We start from the raw sequence: 16,728 nt of genomic DNA on the forward strand, positions 1-16,728 counted from the left end.
GCCACTCCCTCACTCCAACCTGCCCTCCATGCTCTCTCCTCCGTGACTTTTCCAGAACCTTCCACACCATCGCACATGCCCCTTCTTGCCCATCTCTCTGCCCGGGAAGGCTCGGTGGGGCCCCAGCCTACTGCACCCGCTCAGGGATCCTGGGACTGGCCCTGCTCACCAGCCCCTGGTCTGGGAGGGACTCGGTTCCTGGGTTGTCTGGGGAGTCTGTGTGTCCTGCACGCTCTGGTGTGGTTCCCTCAAGAAGGTAGCCCGTCAGGTGTGCCCGCCCAGGTCACCTGTCCCCCCGAGGTGGGACGGCAGCCGCCGTGCAGCGAGAGCAAGAAAACCCCGGCCAGGAGGAGGACAGAGACCCTGAGGCCCTCCCAGCTCACGCCCAGGGAAGCCCCGCCCTGGAAAACAAAAACACCCGTGTTGGAAAAAGTCCTGCCTTTCTACCACGGCCTCTTTATGTTTTTTAATGAAAAAGAACGACTGTCCCCACCCGGCCGAGCACCTGTGACACCACATCCCTGCAGGTTGTCCCCGCCCGGGAACCTGCTTGGGTCAGAACCAGCCCACGGTTACCTGATGACCCTTCCGTCCTCCACGTAGTACTGCACCCTGAGGAAGGCCACAAAGGGGGCGTCGGCCCTGCCGCCTTCCTGGGAGGGGGTGTGGGGAGATGGCCGCCCTGAGGCCTCAGGGGAGGGCAGGCCGCCACCTCCGCCCCCAAGACCCAGCCCGAGCCTTAAGCTCAGGTCTGTACTGCTTGCCGGGCAGCTCGTGCTTTCATGTCACTTTGTTCAAAGGAAAAGCCGAGTGAATGTGGCCCAGAACGTTCAAGAGCCTCCCCTGCCCCCTCGGGCCGGCCTGCCTGCCCCCAGCGGGCTCCGCACCGGACTCGGGGCAGCGGTTCCCCCCACCCCCCATCGGCATTTGCACTTACTCTGTGCATCTCTCTCTTCCAGTCCTTGGAGAAGTACTTGCTGAGCTTCTGCTCCAAGTCCACAAAGACGTACTCGCCATCTGGAAAGAGAAGCAGGTCCTTCAGCAGAGCCGGGAGGGGCTCGCGCGAGGCGGCGTCCTGGGGGCGGCAGTCCACCAGTGCGTCGGGGGACGGCGTCCAGGTGCCAAATGCTGCTGGCTTCCCAGACGGTTCCCAGAGTGTAGGGATATTGGCTACGGAGACCTAGATGTTGGACCGAGACGCTGAACTGGGACCGAGGCTGCTACACGCTGCAGACACAGCCTCGGAGGGCGGGGGCAGCGCGGCAAGACACGTCCAGGGGTCTCCCCTCAACCAGCGGCCCCTCTCCCAGCTGTGGAACGAGTCCTTTGAAGACAGAAGTGCCTTAAACCTGGAACCAAATACGGCGACTTCAAGTCAACAATCAGGTGAACGAGCCACATCGGGAGGGGGTCACTGGACATGCTTCTTTCTAAATTCTGTGCTCTGTGTTTTTGGAATATTATGACCATGTGTTTCCTTTCCGAGCTGGAAAAGAATGAGATTGTCCTAGTGATGAGCCTGAAGCCAAAGCCATCCCTCCGGTTACTCTGGGAACCAGGCGACCCGCAGGCCCTCGACAGCAGGCACAGACAGGGCAGGGCCGGGGACCCGCTAGTGCTGGCCATGTAGGGGGGGCGAGGCACAGGGCTGCCCACGCCACCCAGCAGCCCCGGCCTCGGGAGGTGTCTCCGGGTCACCAGCCCCCCCCGGGTCCTGACAGGCAGCGAGGCAGGAGGGAGGTTTCTGTCTCCCCATTCTCACCAGGACAGGACGTTGCTCCTGCTGTGTGAACTGTCCCCCCAGATTCACATGTTGGAGCCTCAACCCCAGGACCTTAGAACGTGACTGTGTTTGTGATGGCCGCCCCACGGCCGTCACATTGTGAGAGACTCTCTCTCTCTCTCTCTCTCGACTTCAGCACAGACACCCCCTCAAACACACACACCCTGCTGTTCGTGCCTGTCTGTGATGACAACAACTTTGGTTCCATGAGGCAGGAACACGTCTAGAACAAGATGACAGATGTGTGACACAGACACACTTCCTTCTCCCCAAATAAATCAAGCATCTGAGAAACACTCTTTTCCTGACTTGTCGTCTGTGAGGACCCGGACACGGAGCCCGGCGTCCAACGGCTGAGAGGGTGGTTCTGGACAAAAAAGAATCAAACTGGGGCAAAGCTACCCGTAACTCAGCTCTCCCTGCACAGTGGGGAGAGTCCGCTAATACGAAAATTTGGTGGCACAACCGAGAAAAACAGCAGAAAAGGGGGTTGTCCTGAGCTCCATCCCCTCCCCTGGGGCCAGCCTGGGCGTCTGACACAGGACACCCCAAATCCACCCCGGGGGAGCCTGGCTGAGTCTAAATGCAGGAATGCCCATCAGGACTCCACCTTCCCAACCCTAACCCGCCTGGTCCTTCCTCGCGGCCCGGCTTGCTTTCCCCTCTTGAGGGACTCGGTCACCCTGAGATGGAACCTCGGGCTCCAAGGAGAGCCTGGCGAGGATGGGAAACAACCCAGGGACAAGCCCTGCCCCTCATCTCTGTGCCCGGGGCCCTGACGGGTCAGGCGGCCCGACCACAGACCCTCCTCTGCCGGCCACTCGAGGGAACCAACATGGGGAGAAGAGCTGGGACATTGCACAAGGGCCACTGTGCAATGCATTGCACAGCTGACTCTCTTGCAGAAAGACTTAAAAATCTGCAGGACAAGCCGCTATGGCAGGGGCCCGGTCTTCAGTGCCCCGTGTTCCCATCCCTCACTCGTGCCCCGACCTGGACACTGGCAAGCTTGTCCCCCGCCCACTGCGTCTCTCACACACGCAGCCCCTGGGCCACCTGCTCTGTCCCTGCCCTCATCCCCCCATCCTAGGGTCTGCAGAGGCCTGCTGTGGGGGCCACAGAGGGAGCCCGGGACGGGAAGACAAGGCAGGCTGCCCACACCGGGATGCCAGCAAGGCCACTCAGGGGTTTGCACACATCAGACCCACTGGAGGCCCTGTCAGGCCCGTGGCTCTGCAATGGACCCCTGTGGACCAGCGGACCCTGCCCGGGGTGCCAGCTCCCTGCTCTCTCCAGAAAGAACCAGCGTGAACGACAGTCTGCCCACCCTTGTTCTCCTGAGGAGACTGTGTGAGTGTGCAAGCGTGTGCGTGTGTGAGGGCCAGGATGTGTGCAAGTGTGTGCATGGGACTGTGTGTATAGGTGTGAGTGCATGAGTGTGCCAGTGATTGTGGGGGTGTGGGAGTGCATGCACATGAGTGCGTGAATGTGTGTGTGAGTGTGTAAATGTTCATGTTTTGTGCATAAATACTTGTGTGTGAATGAGAGTGTAAGTGCATGTGAGTATATAACTGTGGGTATGTGTGAGTGAGCGTGTGTGCACGTGTATGCTCAGATGCAGTGAGGAGGAGTCGCCCAGATGGCCGGAGTGCCCGCTGGAACACGTGGGCACCGAGGGGCACCAGGCCGAGGCCCGGGGTCTCCTTTGGACTCTCCCTGAGACCACCCACTCCTGCCCAGGGAGGAGGCCAGGTCCTGGGGTCGTCCGGGCTGAGCTTGCTTACTTCTGACCACGCTGAGGCCAAAGAAGTGGGTCCCTCTGATGCTGGTCTTGTCACACACCTGCTGGAAGAGCTCGCGCCCGGTGGCCTGCACCTGCGAAAGGAAAGGGGGTCGGCGCTCAGGGCATGGGCCGGGGTGGCCCCCAGCAGCAGCGGGCGGTCCTCAGAGCGGGAGACCACCGAGCGCGGCTGGTGCGCTGGGGGGTTCGTTTGGGCTGCTTCCCACCCAGCGGAGGCAGCACTGGGGTCCCTGATGACCTCCCCAGCTGACAGCATGACGTCCCCCCAGCTCAGTGGGCTGCCCGTGAAAGAACGGGGTGTGAGCGGGTGTGGGGGCCTGGAGGCCATGCTTGACCCTGGGGCTGGAGCCTGCTCCCTCTGCCCCTGGACTGTGTACTCGGGGCATCCAAGGATGGGGGTGGCGGATGCTCTGTGGCCCCCACCTCGCATCCCACTGGCCTTTTTCCTCACCCTAAGCCAGGCAACCCTGAAAGTGGGGCTGGGGCCTGGACACACCTGGAGGGGTGTGTTGTGCGTGGGGAGGCCCATGTCCCCTCCAAGCACCCCCTCTGCCCACAAGTACCCCTGCTGGGCTTCAGGCCCCAGGCTGAGCCCCCAACCTCATCACCTTCTCCCTTCTCCCGGCTCCCACGCCACCCCCAGGCTTGGGAGCAGGTGTCTGTCCTCTGTGCACACACAGGGAATGGCTGCCGCCTGGCTCAATGCAATCTATTATCCAATCTATTACCCCTTATCCAAAAATACTTCATTATGCCTAAACACTGAACAACTTAATAGCAAACACCCCATAAGTGCAAATTTCCAGTTGTCTCCTAATGGTCAGCATTTTTTGTGCTTTGCTGATTTGAATCAGGACTCAGGGAAGGTCCCGTCCCACGCCCTTTCCCTGCCCGTTGCTTTGCGGGACACACGGATCCTTCATCCCGCAGCCAATGTGTCTCTGGGTGGGTCTGGTGCAGTCCACTGTCCTCCAAATTCCCGCGTGTCTGTGTGTGTGAGGCCGGCCGGGGGAGGCTCAGGGTCACTGAACGAAGACCCGTGTACCGCAGGCAGCTGAGGTCCCTGCACAAAATCGCACGCAGCAGGCGGAGCGCGAGGGCCCATGGCACTGAGCACGCGGCCCCCCGCCTGCTCCCAGTCTCTCGGGACTCCTGTGGCAGGCTTCCAGCTGAGGGACACATACGCCTGGGGACCGGCGGAGCGCCTGTGGTTTGGGGAAGGCCGGCTGTCCTCTGCGAACCCACAGCATCTCCGGTGGTCCCGCTTCCCAGCAGTGAGCGCCCGTGACGGCCTTGTGGGCATCCATCTAACTGGGTGAGGGACAGCCCCTCAGCCTCCGTGATGCATACTGGCAGCAAAGGTCCTCCCAGCCCGCGATTTCTGGACGCCTGGATGTGAGGGCGTGGTAGAGCTATATACGGGGTCCCCCTCACTGCTAGCCCGTGTGCACACGCCCCGAAATGAGCAGGCTCCGTGGGCCCCATGGCAGCCGAGATCTGTGCCTCAATCCAGGCGGTTCAGCTCTGCTCTGGCTGCACAGCCCTTCAGGAAAGCCTTACCCTGAATTTCACTGAGGAAACAGGCTCACATGGTGGGGAGGGCAAGGCCCCAGGCCCCCCTCCCCGCTCCTTCCCCCCAGCCTCTTACTGTGCCTTCCCCGTGGCTGGAGGCACCTCTAAGGATGCAGGGAATTCCCGGAAAACCCACCAATGAGCTCCAGCATCTTGTCCTCAGATGGGGACATTGACTCAAATACAGACACGTGTCCCTGAGCAGAGCAGAGGCTCCCAGGACTTGGACCAAGACCTTCCCAGGAGCCAAGCTGCATTCAGATCCGAGAAGCAGCAGCAGATCAGCCCTGCAGGGACCACTCCCACCTAAGTGCTGCATTCCCACAAACCACAGTTCTCCCCAAAGAAAATGCGCCGTCGGGGCCAGCCACCTTCCTCGGAGCTTTCCTGTGTGATGGGCAGAGGAGGTGAGAGCGGGAGGGAAGGAGAGACGGGGAGAGCCCAGCTTCCCCGGACGGAGCCGGAGGCAGCCTGCTGACAGCTGGACACGGGACACAGGTGTTTCCACTTGGAAGTCAGCCGCCCGAGCCCTCTTGTCCCGTGTTTCCAGGAAGGAGATGCAGAAATACAACGTGGATCTTACGGTCAGCAACACCCATCAGGAACTCTCCCTTCGGGGGCCAAATGAGAGGCCCGAGCCCTCCCTGGCCCTCCTCCAGCGCAGAGCCTGGGCTCCAGAGTGGGCGCCCCGCCGTCCGCGCTGCCCCGGCTCCCCTGCGGGAGCGGCGCAGCGACACCTGCCGTGGGAGCACAGATGGGCCCGGGACCCGGCGGTCATCGCCCAGAGCCCCGACTCGGCCCCGAGCACTCGCCCAGCCCGGGGCCTGGTTCGCAGCTGTGAGGTCAGACTGACGGGAAGGGGCTCGCCGGCCGCCGTGGAGAGGGTCAGGGAGGCAGGGCACGTGGGACGCGGCAGAGCGCCCGGCACGTGGGCCTCTAGCTGGTGCGGGGGGCTGCGGGGGCCCTGGCGGTAAGGAGGGGACAGGCTGGAGGCACGCGCAGCTGGACCGCGGCTCAGAAACGCCCGGAAGAGCCACGGCAATGGCGCACGGGGGCGCCTGGCACCGGAGGGCCTAAGCCACTTCACTTCCTCTCAGTCCCCCAGCAACAGCGATGACAAGGTCCCAGCTGGCACTGACGCCCCAGGACACCCCAGCTCTCCGAGGGTCAGAGCTGGGGTGCAGGAGGCCCGGATGTGCAGGGAGTGGCGGGGGTGCTGTCCCCATGCCCTGGCTCACCACACAGTTCCTCCCGCGAGAAGTCCTGTCGGGGAGGTCTTTTGCGCCTCCCAGGAGTTCCTGTGCAAGGCCACTGCCCAACCTGGTCTCTTATTTCAGTCCCTCCTCCCCCAGGGAAGAAGTCAGGGACTGAGACCTCGTGGGAAAACCCAGCCAGTCAAGATGCCGAAAGGGGACGTGGAAGAATCAAAGGGGAGCAGGACCCAGGGGCCGCGTCAAAACTTAGCCCAGCTGCACGGGACTGCATGCCTGTTTGAATGCTGGGAAGCTTTGGGGCCTGGGGACCCCAATTTCTCCCTTCTAACATCGTCACCTTCATGGGAGACCAGACCTCGGTCTGTGCCTCCCAGCAGGACCGCACGGTCGCCTGCAGACAAGGTGGGGACCAACCGACTCCTGTCTCCTGGGTCTGAATCTGGTCCCCTAGCCCACTTCAGTGTTTCTTCCAGGTGGAGGACGCAGCCTCCCTCACATCCGCCCCCAGTCAGGTCCCAGGAGGAGGCTCCAGGAGGGACGGGCCCCTCAGAATGAAATCAACCCACGTGGACGCAGACCCTGGGAACTGGGCGCTGCTCAGCCCCAGACAGTGGACGCTGTGGGCGCCAGGCTGTGTTCCACTTGGGCCAGGTCTCAGCCACGGCTACAGAGCAGGAGGGACACACAGTGTAAAAGTGACCAGGGCCAGAGTCAGTTTCTCTACCTTCAGGGCAGCTAGTGGTGGCGGAAATTTAACACAATGCTGTCACTCAAAGAGGGAAGGGCAGTGAGAACACTGGCCCCACACGGTCTCCACACAGCCCTGCTGTCCCCACCGTCACCCCTGCACACATGGCCTGTCCCCACCTCCGCTCTCTGGCATGCTCACCCGCACGACCAGCCGCAGCCGCTCCCGTGTGGGCAGCACCACCAGGACATCCCTGTGCTCCGCCGTCATCTCCCGTCCCGGGGTCGCTCCCGCTGGCTGCACGCGGGATCTCAGGAGCAGGATCCCCTCGTCGCCTCCTGCGGGAGAGAACTCACTGGACCGAGCCCGGGCAGCCAACAGCCTGCATGCCACTGGAGGGACAGGTGCACATGTCACCACCCTCTTCTGCCATCCATCCACAGGTGGGACGCTGTACCCCCAAATTCACCCAGCTGTGGGCTTCCCGGGGACGGGCGCTGGCTGAGCTCCTGGCTGGGAAACCCGGCGGCGGTGCCCGGACAAGGTCCAGAGTCATAAAGAGCGGGCCGTGTGCAGGTGGCTGGAATGCAAATAAACACCAGGCTGGCACCGCCCGGCCTCCAGCCGACCCAACCACCCAGGGGCCCTTTGCAGGCTCCGGCCGCAGCCTCCCTGTTCATCTCCTTGGTTCAGGGACTGAATGTCAGGTGCCCAAAGCCCATTACCCGGATCCCAGACCCAGGGCTGCCACCGAGGACCCTGCAGGAGCTGGAGGGGCCGCCAGAGCTCAGAGGATGCCTGGCAGAGCGGCCTCCCTCCCCCACTGCACCCTTCCTCCCGTCCAGAGGCAGCAGCAGTGCTGGACCCCAAACAAGGCCCAGTGCAGACCTGCTCTGAGCCCCTTTGGGCCGTGGCCACTGCCTCCTGCCCGGCCTGCGAACACCTGCTGCAGGTGAAGGCGGGGGTGGCAGGGACCATCTCCCACCACAGAGGGTAAGCTGAGCCGGTGAACTGTGACCCCCCTGGGAAGAGCGTGTTGAAGGGCGAGGTCCTCACTTGGCCACAGAACCAGAGAACAACCCCCTTCCAGGGGCTTTGGAGCCTGAAGGCCCAGCCAGCACCCTGGGTGTGCCCATTACTGGGTGAGCCAGGAGGGGTCCTGAGCTGTCCCCCTTGGGAGGGACTGGGGAGGCATTTATCTGACAGACACAGGAGGCTGTGTGAGGCGCCACTGGGCAGCTCCCAGGGAACTGGGTTCCCGCTGTCCCTCTGTGGGGTCAGAAGGCGTGGAGAGCAGAGTGACAAGGAGGTCTCTGCCTGGCTCCGCCTGCCTGCGATCCCCCATCGGCCCAGCTCTCCATGCCCCACGTGAGTCCAGGACACCACTGCCATCTTCTCTCTCCAGGGGTGGACGCAACACTATTCTCATCCAACATGCGTGTCCTTGCAGCTGGCCACTGAGTGACTTTTTGAAGTGTCCAAAGAGCCGGAAAGCAGGTACCAGACCCCCGCTGTCCCCTCAAGTGCGCCCGAGCTGCTCCAGTCACTGGCCTGGGACCCATGACTGAAGCTCACTGGCGTTCCTGCTGACGAAGGAAACTGCCCCTTTCCACGAATGTCCGAGCACACGGGGAGGACTCGAGGGAGCAGCGCACCTCCGCAAAGCACGCGCACATGTGCACACACGCACACGAGCACACACACGTGCGCACATGCGAGCACACGCACACCACACACACACGCAGGAGCCCTGAGGCGGGGGAGGGAGGGGCACAGGAGTGAAGACTCTGGATACTTAGTCTTGGTCCTCTGTCACCAAATGGGCCTGCCAAGAATGTTCTAGAAATAAAGCCTCTGAACCATAATTCCAGAAAGCACAGGCTTCACAAAACAAGGCAGGAGAGCCACTCAGCAACAAAGGCGCGTGGCCCTGATACGGGCACAGGGAACAGAAAGCCGTGCCACTGCAGGGACACACGTCTGGGTCCAGATTCCATGAACTCACAGAAAAGGCAACAACACGCAGAGACGCAGAGAGCAGGCCCGCGCTGCCCGGGCTGGAGGCTGCCGCCCAGGGTGTGGGACGTCCCACAGTCGGACAGTGGTGGCTGCATGTCGTAAACTTACTAACACACACTCAACTGTTCACTTAAAGCGAGTGTATTTTATAGCATGTAAATCATACCTCAATAACTCTATTAAAACACGTTATAAAATACTGGAAAATCACAGAAAGTCACTCAACAGACGGCACCAAAGGCATCTGCCAGAGGTGCCCCTTCCCGGCAGGTGTGTGCGTGTGGCTGTGTATGCACACGAGCGTGAGTGCGCGCGTACCCTGGGGACAGAGGACGCTGGCAGCCGGCCTCTCCTGCACCATCAGGAGCGTGTGGGCCCTTCCGTGTGCCCCACCTGCCCTTTGGAGGCGGCCCTGAGGGTCACAGTGACACATTCTGGGGACAGGGGGTCTGAGTCCGGAGGCCGAGCTGCATCGCTAGAGGCCTTCCCGCCAGCCCCCACCACCCAGCGCGCGCTTGCCGCCCCCTCTGGGGCCCCGCACGCCTGGACCCCGGCGACCGGGGAAGAGCCGGGCCACGCCCCACGGCCACGCTCGCCACGCTGCTTCTTGCTGTGCTTCTTTCATCCTCACCTGCCTTGGAAAGGAGGTTGGACGCCACCAGCTCACGCACTGTACCCGCAGGGAGCACGAGGCCCAGAGAAGCCAAGGGCTGTCCAGCCCCGGATCTGCCATCTCTCAGGCCCAGAGACCCTCTAGGGAACTGCTCATTCTCGTGGACCTGCCCAGCGTAACTCCGGTGTCCCGGGCCGATAGATGTCAGCATTTTGGGACGCGCTGGGGTCTGACGGCCGCCCGGAGACGCAGGTGAGTGCGGAGGCTGGGACAGCCCGGACGTGCCTCAGCCTGGCAGTGGGAGGGAGCTGAGGACCCCTCGCAGCCCCAGCCCAGAGACCATGGACACTGGAGGGGTCACCCTGCGGGGGTCCTGGGCCTGCTTCCCAGAGGAAAGGCAGAGGCAGCTGGAGGGCTCTCTGCGGGCCACGCAGGCAGGCCGGGCTGTGTCTGCCACCCGCTCCCGCCTCTTGGCCTCAGTTAAAACCCAAAGTCAAGAGCAGGTGTGGGAGGGCCGGCGCACCCAGGCCCGTGGCCCAGCCCTCTCAGCACGCGCTGCTCTTCCTCAAACTGACCTTTGGCTGAGGTTCCAAAGTGACACCCTGCAGGGAGCACCTGCAGTCTGATTCCTTCTTTATCTGCGGCAAGCACTGCCCACCGCCCCACCACCACCCCGGTGAAAGCGGGGCTCCTAGGCTCACCTGGCACCCACAGGACAGCCACAGGGCACCTCTGGGTGCAACCATCAGGCTAAGATTCAGGGACACAGCAGTGACAGACAAGGAAAGGAATGGAGCCAAGGGACTCGCGGAAGCCACAGGCACCATGTGAGTAGGCTCAGTAGGACGAGGTCCATGAACATTGCGGCCAAGGGCACACTAGGCCTCTGGGCCCTGGGACAGGAATGAGCCGGACACACTGGCGACCAGTGCCCCTAGGCCGAGCTCCAACGTCCCTCTCACGTGACATCCTAAAACCAAGCCCCACCCCATCAGCCGCCCTGTCCCTGCTGCCCCGGCCCCATCAGTCCAGTCTGGGAGCCACAGAGAGCGAAGCTACTGGTCCTTGTCTGGACCCACTTCTGGGCTCGCCCACCAGGACCAGATGCCAGTGTGACAAAGTCCCGAGCTGACTGTCCAGTCAAGGGACACCTGCCTTTTCAGCATCCATGCAGCTGACAAAGGGGCACAAGAACAAGAACTTGGGGTAGAGAAGAAACATGCATCTCAATGCCGTGCACATTTTGTGTGTGTTCTAATGGAAAAGTTTCTGCTTCAGAGAAATGGATCATAGTGGACAAAATGCTACAAAGTCAAAAAATTAGCCAATCTAGTTGAATAAGAAATTAAATTAATTAACCCGAACAAGAAAGGCATCTGAGAAGTACAGGGGAACTGTGAGAACGTGGGATGGGCTGTCCCTCGCCCTCGCGTCCCCAGGCACAAAGACGCAGCTGGAAGAATTCGCTGAGACACAGGAATGCGTAATTGCCTGCTGGTGGGATGCGGACGGGGCAGGGCCGCTCGGGGCCCAGAGTCCAGGGCCCAGGGTCAGCAGGACCCTGTGTGGACACTCGCACAAGGACGGGGACGGGCCTGGGCCCCTTGGGGTCAGCAGACTGCGGGAGCAGCAGAGTGGAGCGTCTCCCCTTTTCTGAGGCCCAGCCCTTTCCAGCCTTTAATATAAATCAATTCACCTGTCACACGTGACACTCACCTTTCACTGTGAGAGCTGCTCCCGGAGCACTGGCGGTGCACCGGTGTTACTCCTGCCAGGAATCAGGGCTGGAGGCCCGGACGCGTGGACGCCCCAGGCCACCCCCTCTGAGCACAGAGCCACAGCACAGGGGCGGGGGAGGCCCTTCACCCACCACCTAGAGCCACACCCCAGTCAAGGCCGTGCTGACTGGACCAGCCTGGGAGGTACGTGAACGTCCCGTCCTGAGGCCCTTGGTTACTTTCCCCCGACACCAGTGCTCCTCCGGACCCTTCATTTAAAGGGATGGAGCAAGACACTGTCTGTGTCCCCCATCTCCCACTTTGGTTAGGGCACCCCCGTGGACGGAGGCCCGGGCCCCCTCCCAGCCCCTCCCAGCCCCCGCTTCTCCTGCACAGGGCTTTGTGCGCCCAGAGCGCAGGCTTGGGAAGCCAGGACTGGGGAGGGGGCGTGCGTGGGTCAGAAGCCCAGACGGAGAGAGTCAGCAGCATGTACAGAATTTGGTGTTCGCTGCAGGACGGCAGGGCTGGGGGTCCCAGGGACAGCTGGCTCTGAGTCACATGGAGGGCCCCCCTCATCCTACAACAAGCCGGGGACAAAGACATCATCGTCCCCACTGCAGAGATAAGAACTCTGAGGCGGGAGGGGCTGGCGCTTGTCTGAAGCCTGCAGCTGTTACTTGGTGGGACAAATCGGCGTTTGCTCCAGTTGGGGACACGGGGTTGTGCTGCTCGAGCCACTGCCCTCCAGTCACGGTCACTAGATCCCTGATTTGGACACAGAGGGCCCCTAGGATCAACCTCGGCCTTGCTCCTGAGGAGAGAGGTGAAATGCAGGACAGGACAGGACAGTTCGGGAGAAGGGAGCTGCAGAAAAGGGAAGCAGTGAGCCAGCTGACTGCAGCCTCCGTGGCCCAGGCCCCCGCCCCCCTCGCCCTCCAACTCCCCTTTCAGCCCGGAGAGCAGATGCTCAGCGTTCCCTCCCTGCCTCCTCCCCTCTGCGCACAAATGCTAGCCTTGCTCAATTTGCCACGACTATTAGTTTAGGATGGAGCTCCCCTACTCCTGCCCCCGCAACCCCTGCCCCCACCACCTGACCTGCACTGAGCCCTGGGGCCCGGGGCAAGAGGCTTGGGGGGGCAGCCCAGACAGGGGGCCTTCCACCCCTCACCTCCGCTGCGCGAGCGTTCAACTCCATTCAGCAAAGTTTAGTGCTTCCAAATATGTGAGCTAGTTACCCAAAGGGCTTTGAGATTCAGCTGTCTGTCTGTCTGTCTGTCTGCCTGCTGGGTTACGCATTTCCACCCCTGAGGCCTCCCCCACCCTCACTCGGAACCCGAGCTGTCCCTGTGCCGACTCAGGGACACTGGAGCCATAGCTCCAGAGAGAGAGACACACTTTGGAAAGTAAAACGGATTTTGGCAAAAGGCAGCCCCAGTGCCAGGGCCACAGGCTGGGGCCGCAACTCACCTACGAGTCTGTGACGAGCAGGAAGCCGCCCAGGCTGCAGGTGCAAACCCGGACTGGCTACAGGCAGCTGGGCAACGTGGGGAGCGGTCCCTAGGCCTCCCCATCCTCAGCTGTGTGCCGGAGACCGTGGGATAAGCGGCCTGGTGTGTGTGGAGTAGGGGAGACAGGAGAGGGGTGGTCCGCACCCACAGGGAAAGGGGGGTGTTTTCCCACAAATGCAGTTTACAATCTGCACAGGAACACAGGCTGGCTAAGTGCACTTTATTGTTGCTTTTGAGCCCTCTACCCATCAGGCATCCCTTCCCGTTTGCATCGGGCAGACCCCACCCCGTGTTCTCAGGTCCCTAGACGCCACGGGCCCTGGGGGGCCCAGAGGAGGGCGCGGCCGCAGCCACGCTGCCAGCAGGGTGCCTCTGGCTTACTGCTGGTGGGGTTCTGCCCTCAGACAAGCGAGAGGACGGCAGAGCCGTGGAGACTCGGGACACGGGGTGCCGGCCAGGCGGGGGGACCGGTCACCCTGGCACTGGAGGCATCCATTCCTTCCTTTATTCTGGAGGCGCCACCAAGCCCACTGCTGAGCTGCCCGGTGTGTCCCTGTCACTGGGAAACAGAGACAGCAGCTCAGCTCCAGCGCTCCGCCCTCCCCTCCGCTCAGAGCAGCAAACTGGAGAGCCACCTCATTTCTTTTCCCTCCCACCCCAAGTCCAGACAGCAGCAAATCCTCATGGTTTTATCTTCAAAACTCCCCAGCACCTTCCGATAGCGCCCCCCGCCTCTGCCACCTGGTCTGCACTCACCTCCAGTGCTCCCAGTCTCCTCTTCCAGCCCACCCCCACCTGCCATTCTCTGCTAAAACAGGGCAGCTCACTGCCCTCCAGCTCAGGGTCTGAGGACGCTTGCATCTCTTGTGCAGGAGAAGCTGGAGTCCTGAGTGTGATCTTGGCCTTCAAGCCCCTCCAAGGGTGGCCCTGTTTGCTCTCTGGCCTCCCCACCTTCCTGCCCCTGGACCTTTGCACATGCTCCTCCCAGCACATCTTCCTGTCTTGTCCCCGCACTGCTCAGGAACTAGCTCACACGTCTCATCACGGGGGACGCCTGTCCCAGCTCCTGGCTCTGGGCATGGTTTCACCACTCGCATGTGTGTTGTCTGTCTCTCTCCCCCGGAAGGAAGCTTCACAGACCTGGTCACTGCAGTCTCCCCAGTGCTTCACCCCCTGCCCAGAGCAGCCCACGGCCCACTGTATGTCCCCAGCCACACATGTGGAGTTAAAAACACCCACCACATGCCAGGAACATTTGCCAGGTTGATCCTTAGCAATCCTCGCACGGGGGCTGTATCTCCATTTCCCAGACTTGCACACTGAGGATCATCTGGCTCTGGAATCAGGTCTCCTGGTTTCTACCCAAGGCTGAGGGGGAGGCCCCAAAGAAGCCGCAGCCTCTCCCAGGTGGACCCGGGGCCGCAGGTCAGGTCCTGCATTGCCCTGGGCTCTAAGGGAAAGGGGCCCCAAGAACCACAGGGGTCACTGTCACAAATTCAAGGACTTGGTGGAAAAGACAGAGTTACATCCCACACTCTCTCCCTGGTTATTGATGTATGGAAAGCCTGGGGCAGGCCCAGCAGGATGACTGCCTTTCCAGCAAGTTCCCTGGTGCCGCTGAGGCCGCTGGTCCAGCGCCGCGAGAGAACCGGCGTCCCAGAGCAACGCGCAGGCCCAGCAGGCGCCCCCACCTGACGGAGGGGCCGTGCCTCTACGATTTCACTGCAGTGCAAAGGGGGCTCGGAGATGAGCAGGCTCTGAGCTGCACCCCCAAGTCTCGGACTGACTGTCTCGAGGGCCCAGGCCTGTCCCTGCCTGTCTCCCTCACTCCAGGCAGGCGTGCTGTCACCAGGAGGTTGTGTCTGGAGTGGCCAGTCCACGCAGAGCCGAGCGTCCCCATGTCCACCATAGGCCTTGCCCGTGTGTCCACACCTCTTGTGTCGTGTGCTGTGACTTTAAACAGTGACCTCAGAGCTTGTTGTCCAGTGAGGGACCCGCTTAGGGGCACCTGTGCTCTGCAGACCCGCATCCCCCCAGCCACCTGCTAGCAGGCCGCCGTGGCAGCTAGTTACCTCCTCCAGGCTGGTGGCCCTTGAGAGCTCAGCAGAGCCTGACCTTCCCTTGTTACGTCCGCCTGTCCTTCTCAGCCGGGCTCAGCACCTGGGGAGCCTGGCTATGACCTTGTGTCTGTCCTTCCACATTGTCTCTGAGCATAGTGCACTTCACATTTCGCTTTCATATTTTGTATTTATGCTTTAAACTTTCCCACATGCTTTCAGATACGCAATCCCATAAGACAAGGAGGCTCATGTGACTTCCCTTTTACAGCTGGGGAAAACTGAGGTCCAAAAGGGACAAGAGAATTGCCCAGGAACAGAACCATCTCTGAGACCAGAACCAAGGCACCAGCCAGGGCTGCACGTACCCCCGCCCCTCCCCACAGTGCTGCGGTGCTGTCTCTAACAGGCCAGGGGCCTCCCAACCCAGAAACCCAGCGCAGGCCCTACGCCTGGCCTGAGGGGGCTGGGCCCACGCGGGACCAGAGACGGCTTGCACGCTGACCCACCGAGGCACACAGAGCGGCAGCGCGTCTCTGGCCCCTGAAGCAGCAGAGAGAATGAACAAAAGGCGAGCCTAATGCAAGGGGAGAGTGGCCGGTTTTTCTGGACTTGATGTTATGAATTTACAAACCAAGGGTCAAAACCCGGAGAAGGGGTTCTGAGCAGCAGGAAAAGTGTGGACTAAGCTCTAAGATGCCCACGGATGGCCAGGCACCCAGTGGAAGAAGCGCCCACATCAGGTCCTCCTCTGCTCGCCGATTCGGAGAGGGGACGTCTCCTGCGGGGGCAGCAGTGTCCTCCTGCTCAGCTGGCCGCCCAGGCATGTGGCTGCAGAGCTGCCCTGCCAACTGCTTACTGAGTCAGTGAGATAAAAACCTGAACTGGGCTTTCTAGCAGTCAGGAGCCCACAATACGGAAAGCACGGTCCGGAGGAGAGTCTGAACCGCAGGTCAGACTGGCCCAAGCTGCAGCCGACCTCCACCTCCCTCTGTGGGAGCCGGCACACGGGGCACCCAGGTGGCCGGTCTCCCGGCTCCGACACCGGGCCCTTCTGCTTGGCCTCCCTCTGCTGAGGGGGCGCGGGCCCCACGCAGAGAGCCCTGAGCACTCTTCGTCGGAGCCTCTGACGCAGCCCGGGCCCAGCCGAGGAGCTGAGCCTGGCGCCTGACTTCAGAAGCAGGGAAAGCGGCAGCGGGGCGTCTGCGCCTCGAGCAGCTTCAAACGTGCTATGGATCCACATTGTTGGGAATGACAAAGAATCAAGAACAATTTCACATACGTGTGAGCTGCAATCCAACAGTATCAGGTTGAATTTTTAAACACACATGCACACACACCCCCCAGCATTCGTGAAACGTCACTAGTTTAAGGGGCGAGGCCAGAAGTGGGGCAGGAAACGGCAGGTGATGACCAGTCACCCCAGCCAACAGCCCCGTCCCATTTTCAGGACGCAGGTCTGGTTTCTCCAAACCCTGGTTATTTTCTGAGGACCCTCCATGTCCTGGTGGCACGCAGACGCTACCCCGAGAGCCCCGTCTCAGGGTCTAGCACGACACTGTCCTTTCCAGAACCCGAAGGACGAACCACCACAGTTAATTCTCGACTGACTCAGAACTGAGGTGCATCTGGACACGGCCTCCCACCTCCGGGAGAGGCACAGCCCTGAGACGGGGGTCGGGGGGTCAAGGGTGGGCGGGGTGACCTGCGGGGAGGCACGTGGAGCACCCCTCATTAGGGTCCAGTTCATCCAGT

At 61.7% G+C, this 16,728-nt stretch overlaps 2 protein-coding genes across 15 annotated transcripts in view; one reads left to right on the forward strand and one right to left on the reverse strand.

Annotated features, from left to right (window-relative positions):
- KIF25 (kinesin family member 25) overlaps positions 1-2,079 on the forward strand; it is a 56,051-nt gene extending 53,972 nt beyond the window's left edge. For all 8 annotated transcript variants that reach the window (XM_072966226.1, XM_072966227.1, XM_072966228.1 and 5 more), the window contains one exon: positions 960-2,079. The gene's annotated coding sequence lies outside the window, so the exon portion shown is untranslated. The remainder of the gene's footprint in view (positions 1-959) is intronic.
- The window catches only part of FRMD1 (FERM domain containing 1), a 31,002-nt gene that overhangs the window by 7,772 nt on the left and 6,502 nt on the right, over positions 1-16,728 (reverse strand). For 6 of the 7 annotated variants that reach the window (XR_012075145.1, XR_012075142.1, XR_012075144.1 and 3 more), the window contains exons 2-5: positions 7,260-7,396; positions 3,568-3,658; positions 938-1,017; positions 577-653 (exon numbers count right to left, since the gene is read on the reverse strand). Coding sequence is in view for 3 of the 7 variants with exons in the window: in XM_072966237.1 (XP_072822338.1) it covers positions 577-653; positions 938-1,017; positions 3,568-3,658; positions 7,260-7,328 (317 nt within the window). In the remaining 4 variants the exon portion in view is untranslated. The remainder of the gene's footprint in view (positions 1-576; positions 654-937; positions 1,018-3,567; positions 3,659-7,259; positions 7,397-16,728) is intronic. The other variant, XM_072966239.1, reaches the window with a different exon arrangement.

This window comes from Vicugna pacos, chromosome 8 (assembly GCF_048564905.1).
Source record: "Vicugna pacos chromosome 8, VicPac4, whole genome shotgun sequence".
NCBI classification, from domain to species: Eukaryota; Metazoa; Chordata; class Mammalia; order Artiodactyla; family Camelidae; genus Vicugna; species Vicugna pacos.